This window comes from Canis lupus, chromosome 4 (genome assembly GCF_011100685.1).
Source record: "Canis lupus familiaris isolate Mischka breed German Shepherd chromosome 4, alternate assembly UU_Cfam_GSD_1.0, whole genome shotgun sequence".
Lineage (NCBI taxonomy): Eukaryota > Metazoa > Chordata > Mammalia > Carnivora > Canidae > Canis > Canis lupus.
In genome coordinates, this window is record NC_049225.1 from 55,738,074 (window position 1) to 55,765,526 (window position 27,453).

General features: G+C 41.6%; 3 protein-coding genes across 6 annotated transcripts in view; 1 reads left to right on the plus strand and 2 right to left on the minus strand.

Annotated features, from left to right (window-relative positions):
* MRPL22 (mitochondrial ribosomal protein L22) overlaps window positions 1-22,480 on the minus strand; it is a 38,193-nt gene extending 15,713 nt beyond the window's left edge. The window contains exons 1-3 of one of the 3 annotated variants that reach the window (XM_038534934.1): window positions 22,407-22,480; window positions 21,505-21,547; window positions 3,694-3,829 (exon numbers count right to left, since the gene is read on the minus strand). In XM_038534934.1, the coding sequence (XP_038390862.1) occupies window positions 3,694-3,829; window positions 21,505-21,536 (168 nt within the window). In that variant the 5' untranslated portion in view covers window positions 21,537-21,547; window positions 22,407-22,480. Of the gene's footprint in view, window positions 1-3,693; window positions 3,830-21,504; window positions 21,548-21,629; window positions 21,740-22,406 lie in introns of those variants that run through there. The other 2 variants (XM_038534933.1, XM_038534935.1) reach the window with 2 other exon arrangements.
* Window positions 3,836-9,544, minus strand: LOC119871417 (splicing factor, proline- and glutamine-rich-like). Its single transcript, XM_038533760.1, is given in 6 exon segments — window positions 3,836-7,604; window positions 7,607-7,678; window positions 7,681-7,821; window positions 7,824-7,998; window positions 8,001-8,379; window positions 9,480-9,544. Coding segments are annotated over 6 exon segments (2,166 nt in total). The 3' UTR covers window positions 3,836-6,270.
* Window positions 22,481-22,984: 504 nt separating the features above from the next.
* The window catches only part of GEMIN5 (gem nuclear organelle associated protein 5), a 40,735-nt gene continuing 36,266 nt past the window's right edge, over window positions 22,985-27,453 (plus strand). For both annotated transcript variants that reach the window (XM_038534936.1, XM_038534937.1), the window contains exons 1-3: window positions 22,985-23,240; window positions 24,035-24,195; window positions 24,899-25,080. In XM_038534936.1, coding sequence (XP_038390864.1) covers window positions 23,075-23,240; window positions 24,035-24,195; window positions 24,899-25,080 — 509 coding nt within the window. In that variant the 5' untranslated portion in view covers window positions 22,985-23,074. The remainder of the gene's footprint in view (window positions 23,241-24,034; window positions 24,196-24,898; window positions 25,081-27,453) is intronic.

Here is a 27,453-nt window from a genome sequence, read left to right on the forward strand (position 1 = left end):
TGGTTTAGCACTTGCCTTTGGCCCAGGGCGTGATCCTGGGGTCCCAGGATCGATTCCAGCATCAGGCTCCCTGCCTTGAGCCTGCTTCTCCCTCTGCCTGTGTCCCTGCCACTCTCTCTGTGTCTTTCATGAATAAATAAATAAAATCGTTAAAAAAAAAAAAAAATTATGACCAAATGGGGCACATGGGTGGCTCTCAAGCATCCAACTCTTGATTTTGACTCAAGTCATTATCTCAGGGTCATCGAAATTGAGTCCTGCATTGGGCTCTGTGCTGGGCATAGAGCCTGCTTGAGATTCTCTCTCTCCTTTTCTCTCTGCCCCTCTCCCCTAATTTTCCTCCCCATCCATGCACACTCTCACTCAAAAAAAAAAAAAAAAAAAAAAGAAGTGTTGCCTAATAAAAGTCCAAACTAGAGCTTTCCAGGATGCACACAATGATTTCTAAGTATGACTTATCAGTATGTCAATTAATCCATAAATTAAAAACATCCTCTTATAGAAATGGGTGTTCAAATAGTTTTAATATGGGATCCCTGGGTGGCGCAGCGGTTTGGCGCCTGCCTTTGGCCCAGGGCGCGATCCTGGAGACCCGGGATCGAATCCCACATCGGGCTTCCAGTGCATGGAGCCTGCTTCTCCCTCTGCCTATGTCTCTGCCTCTCTCTCTTTCTCTCTCTGTGACTATCATAAATAAATTAAAAAAAAATTTAAAAAAAAATAGTTTTAATATAGTCTCACTATATTTTTAGTTTATTTAATATAGCTTTCTTCACAGATAGTGCAAAAGTAAACTCAAGACCAAATTAACAAGGCCTATTATGTAGAAAACCATTTAATTTTTTTCTGGCTCATTTTCTTTACCCTGATGTAGCCACAAGTAAGATAAAGTCTACAGGAGTATACGCTATTTGGAAATTGATGTTAGCTAAATTAGAAAAAGTCTTAAAAATAATAGGAATGGCCTAAATGTGCCTAAATTGGTGACATGCATTTTAATTTATTGCTATAGGATTTATTCACTACTGATCCACTATTATTTAACTTCATATTTCAGGGACGCCTGGGTGGCTCAGCGGTTGAGCACCTGCCCCTGGCTCAGGGCATGATCCATGGTCTCAGGATCGAGTTCCACATAGGGCTCCCTGCATGGAGCCTGCTTCTCTTTCTGCCTACATCTCTGCCTTTCTCTGTGTCTTTCATGAATAAATAAATAAAATCTTAAAAAAAAAAAAACTTCATATTTCAATGCTGAATATCAGAATGAGAACAGTAAATATTATTTGACTCCCTTTTATTTTTTTTCTAAGATTTTATTTATCCGTTTATTTGAGAGAGGGACAGAGTGCACAAGAGAGAGAGCGAGTATGAGGCTGGGGAGGTAGGAGGAACAGAGGAAGAGAGACTGTTAGCTGACACAAGGCTTGATCTCACGTCCCTGAGATCATGACCTGAGCCAAAACCAAGAGTTGGACGCCTGACTGAGCCACCCAGGTGTCCCTATCTGACCTCCTTTTAAATTAGGGATAAAACTAGTTTTTAAAATGTTTGCAGTTAGCAGATTGGCAAGTACAAGGTCACACTGCTGCACATAATGACAGTATAAGAACTATGTGGCTAGGTATGCAAACTACTCCATTATTAAGCTAGGTATTTAATGAAGGACATTAATATTTCACTCATAACAGGTACAAACGCACCACTGTCAATTTACTAAACACTATTTAGAGTCGGAAAATGTTATTTTCTAAAAGTCATAATTTGTTCCCAAGAGGATTACTCAAACAAAATCTGTGATCTACTTGTTAACTACTTGAATTTTGCCATTTGGGATATATCTTAAAATGCATTTAGTTTAATGCCAAAAAGACTAGTACCATGAAATACAAAATTTTTCTTTTAGATTCTGGACCTGACAAATGTCATGATGTCTTTCTCAATTAACATCTAGGTTCGGGGCAGCCCAAGTGGCTCAGCAGTTTAGCGCCGCCTTCAGCCCAGGGTGTGATCCTGGAGACCTGGGATCAAGTCCCACATCGGGCTCCCTGCATGGATCCTGCTTTTCCCTCTGCCTGTGTCTCTGCCTCTCCCTCTCTGTCTCTCATGAATAAATAAAATCTTTAAAAAAAAATCTAAATTCAAAGAGCTCAACAAAGCTCATTAATAATAGGAAATTTTTTATTTATGATATTCATAAAAATATGTCACTCCTCCTAAACATTGTTAATTATAAAATTAGCACAGATTCTGCCACAAATCTAACTTTTAAGCTCTGATGGTAAGATAAAATATGGAAGTTAGAAAGTTATACACTTGAACTATTAGCATCTTTTTCTCTTTTATTCCCCAAAGAAGTGGGAGCTCTCTAAATCAACAAATTAACTCCTCTAAGAAAAAAAAGAAAACATAAAACTGTCCTAACTCAGACCAATACTTGGCAACTGAATCCTAATGAAAGGCAAGCTGTCAAATTCCTATAAAAACTAAGCAAATAACATTACTTAGATGATACTGATTATACAGTAGCCTTAAATCCCAAAGGCCTTTAAAAGATGTTTTCTAAACTGAATGACTTATAATTAACACTACTGATTCTATTAATATTTATTAATTAATAATTCTATTTCTAAGCACTTACAGTTTATTTTCTTAAGGATTTAAATGTTACCATCTTGTTTATGCCGTCATTACTTGTCTAAGCTTTGTGACAGATACCTATATATTCCACAGCAAATTCCCATTAAGCTGGAAATTAGTCTTGTATCTCAGGCTAGAACTCTCACAAGCAGTTTGGAGGATAAAAGAATTCCAAGCAGCTAAAGATGAGATAAAATTCAGTATCTCTGAAAGCAATCCAATGATTAAATTCAAACCTTGGTTCAAAGCTTTGTGAATTACAAACACAAAAAAAATCACAACTAAGTGTGTCTATGTTCAAATTTAAAATGTTGGCAAACCACACATATGATTTAAATATGGTTTACAGTTTAAGTCATTCTTGCCAACCCCTCATGCTTCACTACCAAGAATGCATTAGCAAGCCTCTTAAGAGTCAAAAATCTGTCAGGATACCTCAAGTTATTAGCTTAGTTTTAGAGTTAAAGCTCCCAACAGAAGGCTAGGTCAAGGCAAACACATAAGTAAAACAGACAATCTTTTAAAACTACCAAGAAGGGTGACAGGCAATGAGGAGGGCACTTGATGGGATGAGCACTGGATGTTATACTGTATGTTGGCAAACTGAACTTAAATTTTAAAAATGTAAAACAAAAAAAAAACAAAAAAAAACCCTATCCACAACAAAAATAAATAAATAAAAATAAAACTACCAAGAAGATAAATGTAGAACAACTTCTGTATCGATCAAATGATCACACAAATTGAGGTATACTTTTTCCCTTCCTTCACATGGAACAGTAAATCAATGCTAGTCATGTAAGAGTAAAAGCTCTTTATCAAAATTAGGAGATTCTTTCTTTAAAAAAAAAATATTTGAGAGAGAGCACTCGTGCATGAGTGGGGAGGAGCAGAGGGAGAAGGAATATGAAGCAGACTCTGCACGGAGTGCAGAGTCCAATGCAGGGCTCATTCCCATGACCACGAAATCATGACTTGAGCCAAAACCAAAGTCAGATGCTCAACCAACTGAGCCACCCAGGTGCCCCAAGAGATTATTTCTACCCACAAACTTACTGCTGGTCTCCGAGGTTCTCCAGGCAACTGTGGAGGATAAACAATTTTATTCTTCTTTTCCCATTTTCGAGAAATGTCCAGAGACCCACTCGTGTGGATATATGACTGGGGTAAAACATTGTGAGATGAGAGAAGCCTATAAAACAAAAAACACTTAGAATTTTTTCCAGAGCTTATGTATCTCCTGAACCACATCAGCTCTATTTTGATCAAAATTATTTAAGGATTGCAAGTGTAGAGTCTAGATGTATTCATTAATAGAGAACAATTTTACATAAAATACCACAAAAATCTAGTTCACTGCAAAATAAGAATAAAAAGTTGATAACTAGCATAATCAAATAATAAACAGTAATTAACTCAAGATCTCTTGCCCTGACTGGCCAAAAAATACTAACTCTCTAATAGAAGTCAGCTTAGTCCTAAAATAGACTTAAAGAAGACACAATGGATCCCTGACCTGACCTGTAGAATTCCTCAATTTTGGTAAGCAGGCAAGACAAATCACAATATTTTGTAATCCCTAAGAAATTAATGGATAAAGGTGGCATTATTTGCCTCCTGAGGAAAGAACTCACTACCCACCGTCCATGAAGTAGTCTCTCTACAAAAAACAAACCTGAATTAATTAAGTTTCTAGATTCAATACAGGAAATACAGAGACAGGGGAACATGTTCAGCAATAGGAGATGGATGTGCTCAGCAAAATTCAAGCCGTACAAATTCTACAAGACAAACAGCCTTCAATAAACTACAACAGGAAAAAGAAAGAGCTGAATAAAGAACCTACTGATTAAGACTTAAGAGAAATATCGATTAATTTCAATATGTAGATTATTATAATTTTAAAAGTACAACAGTTATTTAACCATTGGAAATCTGAACATTAACTGGATATTGGTTACTTCTTAATGAGTTATATAGTTAAATATTTACTGATTAAATAGTATGCTATATGGGATTTGTTTCAAAATATGATAGAATAGGGGCCAATGATAAAACAAGACTGGCCATGAGTTATTGTTGAAGTTGGGTTCATGAGGGTTCATCACATTATCTACTTTTTTTATATCTAGGTATATCCAAATAACACACAAACTTGGTGTTTCCCTACTATAGAGAATATAGAGTCTAAACTCCTAGGAAGACACAAAAGGCCTTTTATAATCTAACTTGAAACTGGCCATCTTGGCTCATGTAACCTTATGGCCAGGCCACAGAGACATTCATTGTTCCCTGAACAAACCATCTATTTTCAGATCTTTATACTTTTGATTATATTGTTTCTTCCTTAATCATTGTCTCCTGAATGAAACACTTATCCTGTTTTAAGCTCTAGCTCAAATGTCACCTCAATGCAAGGCATCACTAGATCCCTTCTCCCAGACAACCATTCTCTCCACTATCTTTGTACTCTGTTCTTGCCAGCCATGGAGCAGTGAGTTGGGACTATGGTACTGTAAGGTGGCTGTAGAATGAGTTCCTGTAGTAAGTGTATAGATTTGAGCCTTCTGAGGGCAAGCATAACATCCTCTGTATTCCAGCACTAAGGACAATATCTGGCACATGGATACAGAGTAAATATTTAACCTAGACTTAAATATTCAAAGTTGTTGTAAATTGGCAGATGTTCACACAATTTATGCAACTGGATAATACATTTAGCAAGGCCTTTGTTTTTAATTTTAAAACCATTTAGACTAAAGGGTTTTATTTTTTTTCATGTTTAACAATCTTTAATTCAAATGTGAAAGTTCAGTACAAGCCATTTGTAGGGCTTGGGACTTGTTCTTTTAAAAACAAGAATGGAGGAATGCGACAGAATGATTTTTCCACTTTTCTTCAGAAACTTTCAAGGAAAGGATAGATCATAGGGCCATAAAGATCCATTTAGTCATACCCACTTTCTCCCCTATCAATAGTCTTTCACCCATTCCATAATCTTAATACACATTCCTGAATAAAGATTTACAGTTCAGCTTGCTTACATAACCATTTAAAAATACTTAGCACCAGCTTGCTTCCTATAATGCCAAACAAATCAAATCATGAAACTACTTCAATATGCATTTCTTCTTTTTAAAACAAGGGGGTACTTATTTTTAGAAAGCAATACTTAGCCTACAGATACATTTCCCAGAAATGGCATGTGCCATTCAAAGGCCTAGACACGCTCATGCTTTCAAAGTGGAATACCTAGCCTAATGTGCATAGAAGCATGAATGGCAAAGTTGAAGATCCATATTATAACTATTTTTTCTATGTATTTGAAGCACAGTAAAAAAAAATTGGTACACTTTGGAAATTCAGTGGCACAAGGTACACTGTCATAACTTGACACAGACATTATACAGTTAAAAAAAAAAAAAGGAAATAAAAAGGGAAAAAATTCCCCTGTTTGAAACCCTGTATTACATAATTTTACCTGCCCAAACAGACCATTTACAAATATTAGGTCAATAAACTGCTAACATCCATAAAAAGGTAGCTTTCTTACTAAAATGCAAGAATTTAAAAGATTGGTATCTAAACAAGAAAAGACAAAAACAAACTGGAATGAAAACCTAGATATCACATCTAAAGTCGGGGCTTTTTGTTTGGGCCTTCATACTCTTCTCTCCCTCTACCATATCCTGCTGGAGTTCCAGGCCCCATTCCTCTAGGACCCTGTCCACCCACAGGTCCCGCACCTCCCTGCCCAAAGCGCTCAGAACGCATGTCGCTTCCCATCATGGAACCACTCATGGTTGCTGGCGGGACTCCAGGATTAGCTTCATAACCTATGCCACTGCCACCACCTAGAGGTGGAAATTTCTGGCCTCCTGAACCATAGGGATCTCCCATGTTCATTGCTCCTCCACCACCCATTCTCATGTCTCTTTCTCTTGGATCCACGTAGCCCATCCGGCTATAACTTTCCTCTCTTTGGCGTCTCATTTGTTCTTTCATCTCACGCTGCCGAATCATCTCTTCTTCCCTTCTACGCCGTTCTTCTTCTTGCCTTAGTTGCATTTCTTTACATTTCTGCATTTCTTGATTATGAAATTCTTCCATGCGTCTTAATTCTTCCTGGCATCTCATCAGATCTTGACGCAAAAGATTTGCCTGATGCTCATGATAGGCATCTTCCATTTCATTTTCCAATTTGTCTTTCGCATCTTTCATGTTTTTTTCAACTTGTTCCCTTTGCTGTTTTTCCATTTCATCCAGGGACTTCCATCGCTGAGAATATTCATACTCAAATGTGCCATGCTGGGCAACACGAGGAGGCGTTTCTCTCTCCTTTTGATACATTGGATTCTTCTGTGCAAGTTTTTCAGAAAGGCCATCTTCATCATCTAATTGTTCAAGTGGTTCCACAATGACTGGACGAGGCGTTGTTGTCAGTAAGAAAACACCTTCGCCGCATCTTTCAAATGCTTTTCTTGCCACTGGTTTAGAAGCAAATTCAACAATGCCTTTCCCTGTAGATCTCCCACGATCATCCACAATTACAACAGCCCTCTCAATAGGCCCAAAGTGGCTAAAGGCTTCTTCCAACACTTCGTTGGAAACATAAGGTGAAAGATTTCGCGCCGACAGGGTAGCAGCATGTGTGGCAAAGCGAACCCGAAGCTGCCTACCCCTCATGGGTGTATCATCGAGTTCAGGTTTGGCAATTTCAGCCAGTGCCCTAGATTCAAGTTTAATAAACCCAAATCCTTTGCCTTTGTTGATAAAAACTTCTCCTGGTTCTCCGAATTTAGCAGAGAGTCTTTTGAATTCATCCTCCATGATGTCCGCAGGTAGAGTCCCCAGAAACAACCAGCAGCGCCGCGTGTAGGTTTTCTCTCCGGGCCTCCTCAGGAGAGACAAGTTGGCTTTGAACCCCTCCGAGTCGGACATCTTCTCCTCGCTGCGGCCGCCGGGCGGGGCCCCCGGTGCTGCTGCTGCTGCTGGAAGGGCGGGCGGTGCTGCCGCCCTCCGCGCGGCTCCCCACCCCCCCCCCACCCCCCGCCCCGGCGGCTTGGGGCGGCCGCGGGGGGTACTCAGGCCCGCCCGGCATTTTGCCGCCTTTCGGGCCTCCGGGGCCTGGGCCCTGTTTAGGCCCCGGGCGCGGGCCCCCTGCGGGCGGAGGCGGCGGCCCCCGGCCTGGGGCGGGGTAGTGGGGACCCCGCTGCTCTCGGCGCGGGCGGGGGCGCCCCAGGCGGCGCCGAGGTGACCGGTGACCGCGGGCGGCGGGGGCGGGGTGGGGCCCGGGCCCGCAAGGGCCCCCGAGGTCGGAGGAGTCGCGGGCGGTGCCGAGCCGGAGGCGGGGGGCGCTGCCCACTCCCGGAGGCAGGCCGGGCCGGGCCAGGCCCCTGAGGACCCACAGGCTTGGACGAGTCCTGCGGCGGCGGCTGATGGCGGCGGCTGATGGCGGCGGCTGCTGCCGTTGCTGTTTGGTGCGGAGGTGGTGGCGGGATCGGGGGTTTGGGGCCGCCCCGGCCCGGGCCGGGCCCCATGGGTCCCCGGTTCTGATTGAGGCCCATGCCGGGCGGCGGGGAGCGGAAGTCGTGGAGGCCACCGCGGCCGCCGCCGCGGCTCCGGAACCGTCCCGAGACATGTCTGTGATCAAGGGGCGGTCGAGGCAGAAGCGGAGAAGACGCTCGGGGAACGCGGAGGCCACCTTGCTTCGCACAAGATGGCGGAGGACACAGGCCTAGACTAAAGGATTTTAAAAATCTCTTTTCCTACTAGCTCATTTCTCTTAGGCTACCTCAAGTTCACCACTTTATATCCCGATATTAAGATCAGTACCACCAAAATACTTGACAAAATCTTTGCCATCCACGCTTAGGTTCCACTATTTTAACTGAAAAGCACAAGACTAGGATACATGATGCTGGAGGGCAGACTTTCCATTAAAAAAAAATGTAAGCTAAGTGATAAGGGCAGAGATTATGGAGTCAAGTAACCCAGAGTCTAATCTTAATTCTAATACAACGTAAATGGCCTTGGGGACATCACATAACTTTCCAGAGTTCAGTTTTCTCATTGGTAAATGGAGTAATAACCATAATTACCTCATAGGCTTTTTGAAGAGCTCAAATAAGATACTTTAAGTAAAATATTTAACCTGACACTTAAAAAGGCTCAATAAAATTGATGTTATTACTTTTAGAATAATACCCACTTCATTCTGTTAATGGTGGATATATAATTAATGTACTGCCCCGTATGATGTCTAGCACATGATAAACACTGATGGCTAGTATTAATTTTAAATCAGGCCCTCTGAACAGTTCATCTCTCCTATTCTCCAAAAAACTGAACACTGTGAACTATAAACTTTATATTACACAATTTCAAACCTTCTTCTCATATTTGCAATTATGATCATTTGCCTCTCTCCTGCTATAATTCATAGGCACTCTAAGTTCATCAACTCTTTGGGCCTCCATTTTTTGATGAAAACAGGAATTGGAGTACATTATCTTTAGGGGCTTTCTGAACTTTAATTATATCCTGAATCTCATTGTTGACATAGGATTACAGAAACACAAACCCCTTGGCTTCTATTTAATTCTTCAATGAAACCACTGCTAATAGAGTTGCAGCCCCCAGGAGTCCAATTCCAGCAGCACAGGGCCCCGGATCCCAGGGCGCCCAAGAGGACAAAGCTGGTGATCCCACGTTCCCCCGGAACAGACAGAAGCAAGGACTCTCCTGCTGCTGGGTGCCCCCCCAAGCCGTGCAGAACAGCACACCTGCGTCGGCCCTGGGAGCATCTAGGCCAGTGTGGACTGGGAGACTGCGTTAGTTACTCGCAGGGAACTGACTCCAGAGCTGGAAATCCGGCCGCCACCATTGTTTTTCCTTCTTGCTTCATCTTGTGTCTGGGAGACACGGGGCCACCAGGGAGCAGAGGCCTCACGGAGTAAACAACTCCCACTGAGCCTGGCACCCGGCAGGGGACGCTGCATCTCCACCAGGTACACACACCTGAGAATCAGCATAGCACCCCTCCCCCAGAAGACCAGCTGGAAGAACAGGGAAGAGTGTTCTTGGCCAAGCAGTGCTGGAAAGCTCCAGGACCAAGGGAAAATCAAGGGAATATAATATATAGAACGAGAGGGTTTCCCCTCTTTAAATTTTTTTTTTCCTTTTTCCATTATACTTGCTTTTATATCAGACTAAAAACTTAGTTTTTTCTCTTTTCCCACCTTAACTACAATATTTTACCAGCTCTTCATTTTTAAGTTTCTTTCTTTTTGACTTCCATATTTCTACAATTACATGTCTTAGACATACTTTTCATTTCTGGATTCCCTTCAACATATTCAATTTAATTTTGGGAGATATATGATATGGGTTTTGTTTTCTCTGCCTCGTTTTATTCTAAAATGGTGGAAGTTAATACCTTCTAAAACATGACCAACATACACCCATAACCAAGTGGAATACCATGCCGGTTCATTCTGTGAGATTATATTCTCCCTTTGTTCCCATTCTGCCCCCCTCTTTTATCTTGTTTATATTTTGGTGGTCAATGTTGGGGCTATCAAAAGTATTGCTGGTTTATATAAATTTGGGATTGACCATCTTCTAACACACAGAACTTAATATACTCAGAACAAAGAGAATCACCCTTTAGGACACCTCAGGTAAACTACATTCTCCCTCCACTACCACTTCACCACCACCATCTCCAAGTCCCCTCTTTTTCTTTTTTCTTTTTCTTCTTTTCATTTTTTTTCTTCTTTTTTTTTTTTTTTCCTCCTTCTTAGGGATTTTCGGTCTTTTATTTTTTTACTACTTTCTTTTAAAATTTTTTTTCACTTTAGTGGTCCTTTTGTTTCATTTCATTCTGATCTTCTTTTTCATTTTCTGGTCTCTGACCTCGTCAGAATCATCTAGGATGGAATTTACTTAAGTCGTGGTTGTTATTCTTGACTCACCCCGCTCATACAGCCACTCTGCACTGAACAAAATAATCAGAAACAGCACTCTCTGCCACAGAGTTACAGAATATGGATTCCAATTCGATGTCAGAAAGCCAATTCAGAAGCACAATTATAAAGCTACTGGTGGCTGTGGAAAAAAGCATAAAGGACTCTAGGGACTTCATGACTACAGAATTGAGATCTAATCAGGCCAAAATTAAAAATAAACTGTAAATTTGTTTTATTTTATTTATCCATGAGAGACACACAGAGAGAGAGAGGCAGAGACACAGGCAGAGGGAAAGCAGGCTCCATGCAGGGAGCCCAAAGTGGGACTCAATCCTGAAACGCCCTGTGCCGAAGGCAGCCGCTTAACCGCTAAGCCAGCCATGCATTCCAATTAAAAATAAATTAAATGAGATGCAATCCAAACTGGATGTCCTAATGGCTAGAGTTAATGAGATGGAAGAAAGAGTGAGTGATATAGAAGACAAGTTGATGGTAAGGAAGGAAGCTGATGAAAAAAGAGAAAAACAAGAGACCATGAGGAAAGGCTAAGGGAAATAAATGATAGTCTGAGGTCTAAAATTGGTCTATAATTCTCCTTTTTGGTGGGGTGTTTGTCTGGTTTTGGAATCAGGGTGATGCGGGCCTCACCCTGCTCAAAAGAGAAAAACAATTAAGAGACCATGAGGAAAGGCTAAGGGAAATAAATGATAGTCTGAGAAGGAAGAATCTACATATAATTGGGGTTCCAGAAGACGCCGAGACGGAGAGAAGGCCAGAAAGTATATTTAAACAAATCACAGCAAAGAACTTCCCTAATTTGGAGAGGAAAACAGGCAATCAGATCAAGACATAGAGAGGGGATCCCTGGGTGGCGCAGTGCTTTAGCGCCTGCCTTTGGCCCAGGGCGCAATCCTAGAGACCCGGGATCGAATCCCACGTCGGGCTTCCGGTGCATGGAGCCTGCTTCTCCCTCTGTCTATGTCTCTGCCTCTCTCTCTCTCTCTCTCTGTGACTATCATAAATAAATAAAAATTAAAAAAAAAAAGACATAGAGAGGACCCCTTTACTGCAAAATCAATAAAAACTGTTCAACACCTCACATTTAATAGTGAAACTTGCAAATTCCAAAGATAAAGAGAAAATCCTAAAGGCAGCTCAAGACAAGAGATTCTAAAGTTATATGGGGAGAAATATCAGATTAACAGCAGATATCTCCACAAAGACCTGGCAGACCAGAAAGGGCTGGCAGGATATATTCAGGGTACTAAATGAGAAGAACATGCAGCCAAGAATATTTTATCCAGCAAGGCTGTCATTCAGAATAGGAGAGATAAAAAGCTTCCAGGATAGGCAGAAACTGAAAGAATATGTGACAACCAAACCAACTCTGCAGGAAATATTAAGGAGGACCCTGTAAAACAAAGAGGAAGCCCAAAGAAATAATCCACAAACAGGAATTGAATCGGTATTACGATGACACTAAATTTGTATCTTTCAATAGTTACTCTGAACATGAATGGGCTAAATGATCCCATCAAAAGACGCAGGATTTCGGACTGGATAAAAAACCAAGACCCATCTATTTGCTGTCTACAAGAGATTCATTTTAGATCAAAGGACACCTCCAGCCTGAAAATCAAAGGTTGGAGAACCATTTACCATTGAAATGGTCCTCAAAAGAAAGCTGAGGTAGCAATCCTCATATCAGATAAATTAAAGTTTATACCAAAGACTATAGTATAAAATGAAGAGAACACTGTATCATACTTAAAGGATCTATCCAACAAGAACCTAAGAATCATGAATATTTATGCCCCTAATGTGGGAGCTGCCAAGTATATCAATCAATTAATAACCAAAGTAAAGAGATACTTAGATAATTATACACTAATAGTAGAAGACTTCAACACAGCACTTTCTGCAAATGAACAGATATTCTAAGCACAACATCTCAAAAGAAACAAGAGCTTTAAATGATATACTGGACCAGATGGATTTCGCAGATACATACAGAACTTTCCAAAAGCAACTGAATACGCATTCTTCTCAAGTGTACATGGAATTTTTTCCAGAATAGACCACGTACTGGGTCACGAATCAGATCTCAACCAATACCAAAAGACTGGGATTGTTCCCTGCATATTTTCAGACCACAATGCTTTGAAACTAGAACTCAATCACAAGAAGAAATATGGAAGAAACTCAAACACATGGAGGTTAAAGAGCATCCTACTAAAAGATGAATGGGTCAACCAGGAAATTAGAGAGGAAGTAAAAAAGATTCAAGGAAACTAATGAAAATGAAGATACAAGCATTCAAAATGTCTGGGATACAGCAAAAGCGGTCCTTTTTTTTTTTTTCTTTTTTTTTAAGATTTATTCTCTTATTTATTCATGACAGATACAGAGAGAGAAAGAGAGAGGCAGAGACACAGGAGGAAGGAGAAGCAGGCTCCATGCCGGGAACCCGACGCGGGACTCGATCCCGGGACTCCAAGATCACACCCTGGGCTAAAGGCAGGTGCCAAACCACTGAGCCACCCAGGGATCCCCAGCAAAAGCAGGAAAATACATCACAATACAAGCCCCCCTCAAAAAATTGAAAAAACTCAAATACACAGGCTAACCCTGCACCTAAAGGAACTGGAGAAAGAACAGCAAGTAAAACCTACACCCAACAGAAGAGAGATAATAAACAATCTAGCAGAACTCAGTGAAATAGAGACCAAAAGACTGTAGAACAGATCAACAAAACCAGGAGTTGGGTTCCTTGAAAGAATTAATAAGATAGATAAACCATTAGCCAGCCTTATTAAAAAGAAAAAAGATCCAAATTAATAAAATCATGAATGAAAGAGGAGAGATCACAACCAATACCAAGGAAATACAAACGATTTTAAAAACATATTATGAGCAGCAATATGCCAACACAGAAGAAATCTAGGCAATCTAGAAGAAATGGATGCATTTCTGGAAAACCACAAACTACCAAAACTGGAACAAGAAGAAATACAAAACCTGAAGAGGGCAATAACCAGCAAGGAAATTGAAGCAGTCATCAAAAACTTCCCAAGACACAAAAGTCCACGGCCAGATGGCTTCCCAGGGGAATTCTATCAAATGTTTAAAGAAGAAACAATACCTATTCTACTAAAGCTGTTCCAGAGGATAGAAGGGGATGGAATACTTCCAAACTGTTTTATGAGGCCCGCATCACCCTGATTCCAAAACCAGACAAACACCCCACCAAAAAGGAGAATTATAGACCAATATCCCTGATGAACACAGATGCAAAAATTATCAACAAGATACTAGCCAAAAGGATCCAACAATACATAAAGAAGATCATTCACCATGACCAAGTGGGATTTATCCCCAGGATGCAAGGTTGGTTCAACACTCAAAAAACAATCAACGTGATAGATCACATCAACAAAAGAAAAAACAAGAACCATATGATCCTCTCAATAGATGCAGAGAAACCATTTGACAAAATACAGCATCCATTCCTGATCAAAACTCTTCAGAGTGTAGGGATAGAGGGAACATTCCTCAGCATCATAAAAGCCATCTATGAAAAGCCCACAGCAAATATTCTCAATGGGGAAAACCTGAGAGCCTTTCCCCTAAGATCAGGAACAAGACAGGGATGTCCACTCTCACCACTGCAATTCAACATAGTACTAGAAGTCCTAGCCTCAGCAATCAGACAACAAAAAGAAATAGAAACCACTCAAATTGGCAAAGAAGTCAAACCCTCCCTCTTCAAAGATACATGACACTGTACCTAGAAAACCCAAAAGACTCCACCCTAAGATTGCTAGAACTCATACAGCAATTCAACAATATGGAAGGAAGGATACAAACTCAATGCCCAGAAATCAGAGGCATTTCTATACACTAACAATGAGACTGAAGAAAGAGAAATTAAGGAGTCAATCCCATTTATAATTGCACCCAAAAGTATAAGATACCTAGGAATAAACCTAACCAAAGAGGTAAAGGATCTATACCCTAAAAACTACAGAACACTTCAGGAAGAAATTGAGGAAGACACAAAGAAATGGAAAAATATTCCATGCTCATGGAAGAATTAACATTGTGAAAATGCCTATGCTACCCAGGGCAATTTACACATTCAATGCAATCCTTATCAGAGTACCATGGACTTTCTTCAGAGAGTTAGAACAAATTATTTTAAGATTTGTGTAGAATCAGAAAAGACCCCAAATAGCCAGGGGAATTTTAAAAAAGAAAACCATATCTGGGGGCATCACAATGCCAGATTTCAGGTTGTACTACAAAGCTGTGGTCATCAAGACAGTCTGGTACTGGTACAAAAACAGACACATAGATCAATGGAACAGAATAGAGAATCCAGAAGTGGACCCTCAACTTTATGGTCAACTAATATTTGATAAAGGAGGAAAGACTATCCACTGGAAGAAAGACAGTCTCTTCAATAAATGGTGCTGGGAAAATTGGACATCCACATGCAGGAGAATGAAACTAGACCACTCTCTTGCACCATACACAAAGATAAACTCAAAATGGATGAAAGATCTAAATGGGAGACAAGAGTCCATCAAAATCCTAGAGGAGAACACAGGCAACACCCTTTTTGAACTCGGCCACAGTAAATTCTTGCAAGATACATCTATGAAGGCAAGGGAAACAAAAGCAAAAATGAACTATTGGGACTTCATCAAGAGAAGAAGCTTTTGCACAGCAAAGGATACAGTCAACACAACTAAAAGACAACCTACAGAATGGGAGAAGATATTTGCAAATGACCTATCAGATAAAGGGCTAGTTTCCAAGATCTATAAAGAACTTATTAAACTCAACACCAAAGAAACAAAACAATCCAATCATAAAATGGGCAAAAGACATGAAGAGAAATCTCACAGAGGAAGACATAGACATGGCCAACACGCACATGAGAAAATGCTCTGCATCACTTGCCATCAGGGAAATACAAATCAAAACCACAATGAGATACCACCTCACACCAGTGAGAATGGGGAAAATTAACAAGGCAGGAAACAACAAATGTTAGAGAGGATGTGGAGAAAAGGGAACCCTCTTACCCTGTTGGTGGGAATGTGAACTGGTGCAGCCACTCTGGAAAACTGTGTGGAGGTTCCTCAAAGAGTTAAAAATAGACCTGCCCTACGACCCAGCAATTGCACTGTTGGGGATTTACCCCAAAGACACAGATGCAATGAAACGCCGGGACACCTGCACCCTGATGTTTATAGTAGCAATGTCCACAATAGCCAAACTGTGGAAGGAGCCTCTATGTCCATCGAAAAATGAATGGATAAAGATGTGGTTTATGTATACAATGGAATATTACTCAGCCATTAGAAATGACAAATACCCACCATTTGCTTCAACATGGATGGAACTGGAGGGTATTACACAGAGTGAAAACAGTCAATCAGAGAAGGACAAACATTATATGTTCTCATTCATTTGGGGAATATAAATAATAGTGAAAGGGAATAGAAAGGAAGGGAGAAGAAATGGGTAGGAAATATCAGAAAGGGAGACAGAACATGAAGACTCCTAACTCTGGGAAACGAACTAGGGGTGGTGGAAGGGGAGGAGGGCGGGGGGTGGGGGTGAATGGGTGACGGACACTGCGGGGGCACTTGACGGGATGAGCACTGGGTGTTATTCTGTATGTTGGCAAATTGAACACCAATAAAAAATACATTTATTATTAAAAAAAAAAAAAAGAGAGAGAAAGAAAACCAGAGTCGGGGGCATCACAATGCCAGATTTCAAGCTGTACTACAAAGCTGTGATCATCAAGACAGTGTGGTACTGGCACAAAAACAGACACATAGATCAATGGAACAGAATAGAGAACCCAGAAATGGACCCTCAACTCTATGGTCAACTAATATTTGACAAAGCAGGAAAGACTATCCACTGGCAAAAGGACAGTCTCTTCAATAAATGGTGCTGGGAAAATTGAACGGCCACGTGCAGAAGAATGAAACTAGACCATTCTCTTACACCATACACAAAGATAAACTCAAAATGGATGAAAGATCTAAATGTGAGACAAGGATCTATCAAAATCCTAGAGAACACAGGTAACACCCTTTTTGAACTTGGCCACAGCAACTTCTTGCAAGATACATCTATGAAGGCAAGGGAAACAAAAGCAAAAATGAACTATTGGGACTTCATCAAGGTAAAAAGCTTCTGCACAGCAAAGAAACAGTCAACAAAACTAAAAGACAACCTACAGAATGGGAGAAGATACTTGCAAATGACCTATCAGATAAAGGGCTAGTATCTATAAAGAACTTACTAAACTCAACATCCAAGAAACAAACAATCCAATCATGAAACGGGCAAAAGACATGAACAGAAATTTCAGAGGAAGACATAGACACGGCCAATAAGCACATGAGAAAATGCTCCACATCACTTGCCATCAGGGAAATACAAATCAAAACCACAATGAGAAAAAAGAAAAAAAAAAAAAAAAAAAAACACAATGAGATACCACCCCTCACCAGTGAGAATGGTGAAACTTAACAAAACAGGAAACAACAAATGTTGGAGAGGATGTGGAGAAAGGGGAACCCTCTTGCACTCTTGGTGAGAATGTGAACTGGTGCAGCCCACTCTGGAAAACTGTGTGGAGGTTCCTCAAAGAGTTAAAAATAGACCTGCCCTACGACCCAGCAATGACACTGCTGGGGATTTACCCCAAAGATACAGATGCAGTGAAACGCCAGGACACCTGTACCCCAATGTTTATAGCAACGATGTCCACAATAGCCAAACTGTGGAAGGAGCCTCGGTGTCCACTGAAAGATGAATGGATAAAGAAGATGTGGTATATGTATACAAAGGAATATTACTCAGCCATTAGAAAGGGCGAATATTCACCATTTGTTTCAAAGTGGATAGAACTAGAGGGTATTATGCTGAGTGAAGTAAGTCAATCGGAGAAAGACAGTCATTATATGGTTTCAGTCATACAGAGAATATAAGAAATAATGAAAGAGATTATAGGGGAAAGGAGGGAAAATGAGAAAAATTAGAGAGGGTGACAAAATATGAGAGACTCCTAACTCTGGGAAACGAACAAGGGGTAGTGGAAGGCAGGCGGGCGGGGGGATGGGGTGACTGGATGACAAGCACTGAGGGCAGCACTTGATGAGATGAGCACTGGGTAGTATACTATATGTTGGCAAATCAAACTTCAATTTAAAAAAAAGAAAGAAAGATTGAAACCACTGTTTTATCAACCAGTCTGAAAATGCTTCAGGGTGAGGCCCATGATATCTAGCACAGTGTCTTATACTCAAGGCAATACACATTTGATAAATTAAATATGGTGCTTAATAAATTAAACACATTTTGAATTGATAATGACAAAGATGTCTGAATACCTACAATACTTTCAGGGCTCAAATGGCTCATAAGATGAATTATGAAGCACATACTAAACAACTATAATAAAATTATTATATTTAATAAAATTAAATTAAAATATTCCAAACAGAGCACTTAATTCAAAAGTATATTAAATCAAAAGTTCTTATTCACCCTCTCCTGGTCAGCTGTTGGAACAACAGAGATAAAGCAGAAAATGAAGCAATCATAAGGTAAACTGAAAATCTTTAATTCAAAACTTAACTATGTAATTTGAAACTTACAACTTTTAAGACCTTTTTATGTAAGAAACACTGTGAACACTCACCAGAGAAAATGAACTCAAGAAAAGGAAATTTGTGAAATTAACAAATGAGAACCTGAATTATTGCTAGAATCCATTTCCGTCTGTAAATTTTTTTCCAACAAATATTAAATTTTAAGTCTGTCTAGCACTTTAGATCATTGCTAGCATTCTAAAGAATTAGAACTAGTTAAAACCTTTAAAAAAAAACTAAAAGGCATCAAAGGATCAACTTTTCTTACTAATATTTACTATATCCTCCTTTATTGGGAAGTTCAAATCCCTTTAGCTTCACTAGATCTCTGTAAAGTGGATGAACTAAGGTAGGCCTGAACCAAATCTCCAAAGTGTCTGTACACACAGCAGATACACAGGTACCCCATTATGGTGAGACTGCCAGAGTTCAAATAGAGAGTGGGTGGTATACTGAAACTAGCATATGAATTTTCTTACTCCTGTTACTCTTATGTCTTCCATCTACCAACATTTAAGGATTCAGTTTAAGTATTACCTTTCAAATTCTTCCCATAGCCATTAGATACATTAAAGAGTAGCAGATACAAAGCAAATTTTAGGATTAAGAATTCAGATTAAACAGTATTTCAAAGTTTCTAAAGTCACAATTTGAGAAATAATACTTCCCATTTATTATTCAAAGTTCATTTTGAACTTTAGTACAAGATATACCCAAATCCCAAGTGAAGATAATACCGGCATCTGGCTTACCATGAGAATATCATGCTACTATACACATCAAGGTAAAAAATTCTTTGTTCCCAATTTACTTTTGCTAACATTAAGTTAATCCCACACTTGAGACTGAATAAAAGAACATCCTTGCCTCAATAAGAATCTAAAAGGGCTGAAGTGATGTGCATATTGTCATAACTCAATATAATTCCATTTTGTGAAAGTCAAGGACAATCAAACAAGGAAACAAGAGTTTAGCAAACAAATAAAAAAAAATTTTCAGCAACTTTCGACCCTAATAAACTCAGAAGTTCCTCAATCTCTGCAATATTGACATGTTAAGCCAGATCATTCTTTGTTGTGAGGATTATCCTGTATCTTATAGGATGTTTAGCAGAATTCCTCACCTCTAGCCACTAAATGGCAGCAGCACCCCCTGCCTGAGTTGTGACAACCAAAAATGTCCCCAGAAATTGGCAAATGTCTCAGGGGATTTGAGGTAGGGAGTGGGGGCAAAACTGGCCCCAGCTGAAAGTCACTATTAGCTAAAGTGATGGGGCAGGGGCGGAGGGGAGAGGTTTTTGCAGACTAAAGAACATGACTTCCCGGTTCCAAAAGGTTCCTGTTACCATGTCATAAACATGTGGATAGTTAGCAAGCCAGATTTTTAGGGAGCCTGTGTGGCTCAGTCAATTAAGTGTCTGACTCTTGATTTTGGCTCAGATCTTGATGTCAGTGTCCTGGGATAGAACCTGGCCTCACAGTCCCTGCTCAGTGGGGATCTGCTTGGGATTCACTCTCCCTCTCCCTCTTCCACTCCTCTCTAAAATAAATCTATCTTTTAAAATTATAATAATAAAGCCCAAAATAGAGATTCATAAAATTATATAACTTCAAAACTAAAAAGAGCCTTAGGGATTATCCAACAAAATCGAACTCTCCTGTATTACATAGATGAAAAGACCAAAACTAAACTGCTGAAGTTGCTTGCTCAGAGCTTCTAAGTACAAGTCAGTGCAGGACAATTTAGGTCAACAATCATTAAAAAATATTCTTTGTGCAAAACTCCATCCTGGAACTATAAAGAGAAACAAGAAGTATCCCTACCTATCCAGAGTATACAAGCTAGTAAAGAGCACAGAGACATAACATGAAGCCACTATGAAGACAAGCATGCTAAAAGGAAGGAGGGATTAATTTCCTTCCTTCTCAGTGAGATCTGAGAAATCTCCTAAAGAAGAAACATCTGAACAGGGTTTTAAATAATTAGAACTCCTATATAGACAGGAAGTGAAGGCACAGGATGAACGCCAAGAAGCAAATAAATAGACAGCATATTCAGAAAAAGTAAGTAAGTCATCCCATACTAGGGTGGGATGATAAAAGATAAAGAAAATCTTGAAAAGCAAATTGCAGACAAATCCTAAGGAGCAGTGCCTCCCATTTTCTTCTTTAGCCCACCTGTTCATTCCCCTGACCCAGGAACTGGAAACAGCTAAATATAATGGGAACTCAGTAATAGCTTATAATGATAAAAAAAAAAAAAAAAAAAACAGTAATAGCAGCTAGAATTTAGGGTGGGATTGTTATATGCTATGCACTATGCTAAACACTTCGTATACATTACCTCATTTAATCCTCATAAAAAATCCAAGGCATAGGTACTAATATTACTCTCCTCGCATATTTAAATACAAAAACTCAGGAAAGATAAGTAATCTTTCCAAAATCAAACGGTTTAAAAAGTGGATTCACACCCAACTTATCGGTTTCCGAAAGCCTATGAACTAAGCCAAAATAAGTTCCAACAAATGCGCCAGATCATCAATCTCCAAATATCAACAGCTGTACTGCAGAAGAGGGGAAGACAGACAAGAAGAAGGTGACAGAGAAAGGCTCCTTGCCATTCCTGACTTAACTGCATTTCCCTAACGAAAAAACTTTTGTTCTGGGGTCTAAGAATACTCTGGAGAATATAGTATAAAGCTTTAAAATTTCCTATGACTAGGGCAGCCTTAGGCAAGTCATTTTACTTTGAGGAGCTTCAATTTCCTTGTCTGAAAAATGGGTGTAGCAATACCTACACTATGAAAGATGTTATGAGAATGAGATCAAGCATATAAGGCGTTTAACACGACGCTAGATACATTGTAAAGCGCGGTTGTCTCCGATACAGCCCCTGCTCATGGTAAGCAGGAACGAGAGGGAACTAGAAAAGTCGGACGCTCCCAACACCGTTGGGAAAAGCGTTAACCATGCTCAGAGACTGTCCAGAAAAGAGATTCACAATGTCCCTTGAATAACCGGTTATCCTGATTCCGTCGGAGCCATGCAGCACGGCGGCGGAAAGATGGAGTGACCAAGTAGACTGGCTGTCCCGTTCGTTTCCACAGCCACAGAACCTAAGGGCCGAGGGTGGCACACAGGCGCCCAGGAATTAACTGACAACCCGGTAAGGAGTCCTTGAGTCCTCTGCAACTCCGGGGTGAAAAGACTTACCCTAAGGCCAGCTTCCTCCGCAGGTTCGGCATCCATGATGCACCTGAAACATCAACACAAGCAGTCAGTTCCGATTTCCACCTCCATTCCCTCCTACGGCGCCTAAACCGCTCAGAAATCCCTACCCAAGCGCTCCAGCGTTGCCGCCGCCATCTTCCTCCCTCCCTCTACGGAAGCCTCCGAGTTCACGCACTGCCGGGACCACGCGCATGCGCAGTTCTCAGGTTGTCTGCCCCCGCGCGAGACCCGGCAGTACTCCCGCCCCGGGTGCCGTCCTGGGGACCGCGAACGCGCCGCCCGCGCCTGAGGTGTGAGCCGGACACCTTTGCCTGGGAGTGAGTGACTTTAACACAGGCCGAAGACTGAGAGTGTACGGACATTCATGGAGATCCAGAAAAATTGAGAAACCTCCCCTCACACGTGGCCAGAAAGAGTAGGACAAGAGACGGTGAACAAGCCACCTAACGTGGGTGGACCTGTTTCCTCAGCAAAACAGAAAAGCGGCACAGGCTTGTTGTGAAGATCACTAGAGATCGTGTGGAAAGCTCTTTCAAAGAACAAACAGCTCAAATATAGAGTATGATGTCCTAATCCCTATGCTAATCTCCAGGTTGATCTACAAGAGATAAATCAATACTCATATGCCGGGCAGGCGTTTCACTAAATCTGTGAATTCCTCACAGCAATCCGACCAGGCATGGGTTATCACCTTCCTGCAAGTGAGAAAGCAGATTGGGACAGGTTAAGGTATCTCCAACAACAACCGGCAAAACCACTGATTCAGCCTCGGCCTGGATGCCTCCCAAACTGGTGCCCCTACCCACATTCAAAAACATGCGTGGCCTCTCCCCGTTAGGAGAGATCTCCGGCGTCGTTCGTCCCCGTTCAGGGCTGCCACATACCCCAGGAGAGCCGGGGCGCGGAGCCCGCAGCTCCACACACATCGCCCTTCACGGAGCCGGCACCCCATCAAGTCACGCGATTCTGCTCCTCTTTGAGTCCGAAGACTCTAGGGCCAGAATTTCCTCGCGGTTGCAGAAACTAACTCTTCCGGTCTTTTTTGATTTGATTCGAACGTTTATCTTTTGGTTAACTGGCTTGTTGCAGGTCTCTGCAGAATCTCCGGAGCTAGCGAAGTACCCTGGCACAGAGCGTTCACAACTACTTGACGGAATAGTGGCTGAACTATTCAAAAATTAAAAACTTAAAACGGCTGGTCGAGGTGACTCCACTAGTCAGTCTAACGCTTTAATTAGTACTTTGCTGTGGGAGGTGAGAAAGCCTGACCCCCAGGCTGGGCTCGGCAGCACCGGGACTCCTGGCCCCGGGCGGCGGCGGCGGCAGGCAGAGCCCCGCGCGCGCGGCCGCCCCTCCCAGCCCGGCGGCGGCGGCGGCGGCGGCGGCGGCGGGAGCGGCGCTCGCGGTGCGGCCTGGGCCTCGGCGCGCGCCGTAGCGGCGGGCCCGGCGAGGCGGGGCTCCGAGCCAGCCCCGCCCCCTTCCCGGCTGCGGCGTGGGGCTGCGAACGGTCTGCTCCTGGGGTTCCTTCGTTCGTCCCTGCTGGGCCGTGATCATGGGACAGGAGCCGCGCACGCTGCCGCCCTCTCCTAACTGGTACTGCGCCCGCTGCAGCGATGCGGTGCCCGGGGGCCTCTTCGGCTTCGCAGCGCGGACCTCCGTCTTCCTTGTGCGCGTGGGCCCAAGCGCTGGCGCGATCCCTGGGACGCCCCCATTTCGAGGTAACTCCCCGCTTTGAGCCCCCGCCCTCCTGCCCTTGTTGGGTTCGTCGTAGGCGCCGAGGGAGAGTTTCTAGGCACCCTTCCCTGCAGGTGGGGAAACTGAGGCCCAGGTTGGCAGAAGGATACCGGGCTGAGTTGCGTCCGCGTCTCCAGGATTGAGTTACCATACCACGCTGTGGCTGCGCGGCCCCGCCTCCTGGCGCTCTCGCGTAGAACCGCTCGCTCCCTCGAGTTACCCCTTTATGGAGCCAGGCGTTGATAACCTCTGTGGCCTCCCTCCCCGACGCAGCGCACACTGTCCCCTGGGAGCCTCCCTGCGTTCCGGGGCTGTCTACAGCTCCAGGCCCTGAACAACGTCCTGGAAATAGATGATACCTGTTTCTTGAAGATGAATGAGTTGAGCCAGATGCTTTCAGGCTCCAAGCTAGGTTTAGATTTTGCCTTGGGACATGGCAAGCCAGTTATTTATTCTTTCCCAAATGACCTCTGGGCCACGTTTAAATAAGAATCACTTTTACATTCTTCATTTGAGCCGCTCCTCAGCCTGTGAACTGTGAACAACAAGGGATATCAGCAGCATTTTACGGCTGAAAAGAGTGAGGCTCAAGGAGATAAAATGACTGGGCTGAAGTCCCGTGGCAGAGCCAGAACCAGCACTTGGGATTTCTGATTGTGAGTGCCTGGATATTTTTGTTATGCCATGGGATAAGTGAAGTCCCACTCGTCTAACATCAGTATGATCCTCCCAGGAATCTTAGGTAGCACTCTAACCTGAAGTCCGGTTTTGCTTGAAGTCGTAGGGGAGTTGGTGGGACACACCGAAAGGGTCTCTGGCTTCACATTTTCTCATCATCCGGGTCAATACAACCTCTGCGCCACCAGCTCTGATGATGGAACTGTGAAAATCTGGGATGCGGAAACAAAAACAGTTGTGACAGAACATGCACTCCATCAGGTACTGTGGCTTACCGGTTTCTCAGACCATTATTATATATTTGCTGAGGGTTCTTTTGTTTCAAGTACGCTAACTCATCTGTGCAAGTTAACTTTTATAATAATGTCCATTATTTGGATGAGAAGCTCTATATTCTATATATAAATTGTAAGATGCCTCAAAACTTTTTTGGAAGGAGATACATATAAACCAGAGGTCAGCAAACTACTGTGCTGCCTGTTTTTGCAAATTGGTTTTATTGGAACACACCCTCAGTCATTCATTTAAGTATTGGCTGCTTGCATACTACAACAGCAGAGTAGTTGTACCAGAGACAGTATGGCACACAAAGTCTAAAATGTCTACAATCTGGTTTTTTAACATGGAAAAGACTCCTGACATAAACTGTAAATGAATGAAATTTGTTTCTAAACCAGATGATTACTTACTAAGCCTACCTTTTGAGAGAATGTAGAAAAGAAAAAGACTCAATCTTAGTAAGAACTTTCAATTAAGCTAAAGGAAGAAATGTTTTTAAATAGTTCTTTAATCCTTAGGAGCTTAAATTCTTCTACCATTTGGTTAATGTAGTCTTGGTATACAAGTGGTACTAACGGTATTTATTAAGTACATATCAATGTGCCTAGTATTATACAAGTTAAAAATGAAGTAAAAATTCAGCACTGACAAATGAAAAGCAATGTATTTTTGTTTTGTTTTAAAGCATACAATATCAGCACTGCATTGGTCTCCTCAAGTAAAGGATTTAATAGTATCTGGAGATGAAAAAGGAGTAGTTTTCTGTTACTGGCTTAACCGAAATGACAGCCAGCACCTCTTTATAGAACCCAGGACAATTTTCTGTCTTACTTGCTCACCTCATCATGAAGATTTAGTAGCCATTGGGTAAGTACTGTGTCATCTGTACTGGTAATTTGTTTTTGTTAATGAGCATATTTTGCATTTGCTTTATCTTCTCTTCCTTATTCCTCAGAGGAAGCCATGTATAGGTATTAACCATTCCCTGAGCCCATGGTATCATTTATTCCTGTGACTTCCAGGTCCTTACTGTCCTTCTCACTCTCTCTGTTTTTATTTCTTTAATTTCTACAATAGTGTACTTTCCTCATTCTTCACATCTGATTTCTTCAGCTAGCCTCCAAATGTAGGAAATACCCTCTTTCTCCCCTTTCCTCTCTCAATATTTGCTCTTGGAGATAACATTTACTCTCAGAATGTCAGAGGACTTAACTCTGTCCCTGTTCGCAGCTCTCCCTCTGGATTGGGACAGTAGTCTGGCATTGGGCGCTGCCTCCGCCTCGATCACCAGGATTATTTCACATAAACTGCCTGAATGGGCACCACCCTTTTCCTCACCGCTCCATCTACTACTCTCCCAAAGATGTCTTATCACTCTAGTTTGGATATTTGACATAAGCACTAGAATGCCAGAGGAGAAGTCTAGTTGGAGTGAATTCAAGAGACTGGGGTACAGTAGTCAAGATACACATGGAGACTTTTGTTTTTTGTACAAATGTGCATAGACATGAAGCCAGAGGAGGTACATGGTAGTAAAGGGAATATTAAATGGAAGATAATAGGGCATATTTTTATGCTGATGGAAGAGGAAAAGCTGGTTGCATGGAGAAATGGTAATAAATACAGGAGTGATATGAGAAGTCAAGAGGGATTGTATCCAGATCACAAGTAGAAAGGACAAGTGAGAATATGGAAATGGAAATAGTTGCAGGTGGGTTTGTAGATCTGGCTGGAAGAGGAAGGTGTTTGTTGTCGGGGTTTTTTTTTTAAGATGTTTTTGGGTTTTTTTAAAGATTATATTTATTATTCGTGGGAGACACAGAAAGAGAGGCAGAGAGAGGAGAAGCAGGCTCCATGCAAGGAGCCTGATGTGGGATTCCATCTTGGGAATCTGGGATCAGGCCCTGAGCCACCCAGTTGTCCCGAGGAAGGTATTTCATTCTGATGTCTTCTGATTTTCTCTGTGAATCATAAGTCAGAAAGGTAGAGTCAAATTCAAAGTGGGGCTGGGAGCACGCAGGAAGATGTAAAAATAGTCATCTCAGAGAATAAAAAAATGAGCTTACTGAGAGAAATTGTAGGTCCAGTGGTCCGTATTGAGGCCAAGCTCTGAATCAAAATCATGAATTCAAAGTAAACTATTCAAACTGAGAAAGGGTATGGTTGGATTTGACAAGATTTGAAGTTTTGTGGAGTAAATACTTCTGAAAGAGACAGGACAAAGCTGCTAAGGGTGTTTTTAAAGGAGTGATAATGAAGCATGAGGGGAAGGATAGGAAAACAGGTATGTGTGCGTAATAGTGAAAATGGGAGGAGTCTGTGGATCGGTGGTCTGCTGGGTGAAGTGAGCAGCGTTACAGTGGGAGAGCTAGAGGAAGAGCAGAATGGGTGGTAGGCAGGGATCAAAGAAGGTAGGATCAAACTGACCTTGAAAGATGAGCAAGAATCCACAAGAAAAGAAGAAATCTTTCAGGTAGAGGGAACTGCACAGAGGATTGAATCAGAATGATTTGTTTTTAGAGGCTCTTCCAAATGGCAATCATTTCCTGAAAGGCTGATTAAAAATGAAGAACAGCTTGGTCACTTGACTGTTAGGTTGCAAAACTTGTTGGGTTTTCGAAGTCCATGTCTGCAAAGATTGATGTATGATTTCATTTTTTTTTTTTTTTAAGTAAGGCTGTAATGGGAAAATGTTTTTAATAAAAGTTTCTCCTTTTATTAAAGGAGTGTAATGGTGTTTTTCCCTATAGGACTATCTAGTGTGTAGGAAATGTAAGGAGGTACACCCAACTTTGGAGTGCAGTTTGTACTTCTAGCAAAGCAAAGATGTATACATCTTACATCCTGGCAGTTCCACTACTATGCATTAAATCTGAAATTGTCTTAAGTGTGCATAAGATTATTAATGGCATTTTTGTTTTGTTTTGTTTGTAATAGTAATAAACGGAAGCCCTCTAAATGGAAAAATGAGTAAATTTGTGTTATAGTCACACAGTGGAGTGCCATCCAATAGTGTAAGTGACTGACTAGGAACCAGAGTTACATGCATCCACATCAATGACTCGCTAACAATAAGTGGGAAAAAAACAAGTTACAGAAAAACAGACTGCATGATACCATTTATATGAAGTTTTAAAATACACAGAATCATTTTCAATTGTCTTTAGGAACATAGACAAAGAAAGGCTAGGAATGATGGAACAGAAATTCACGAATAGCAGTTTACCTCTGGGGAAGAGA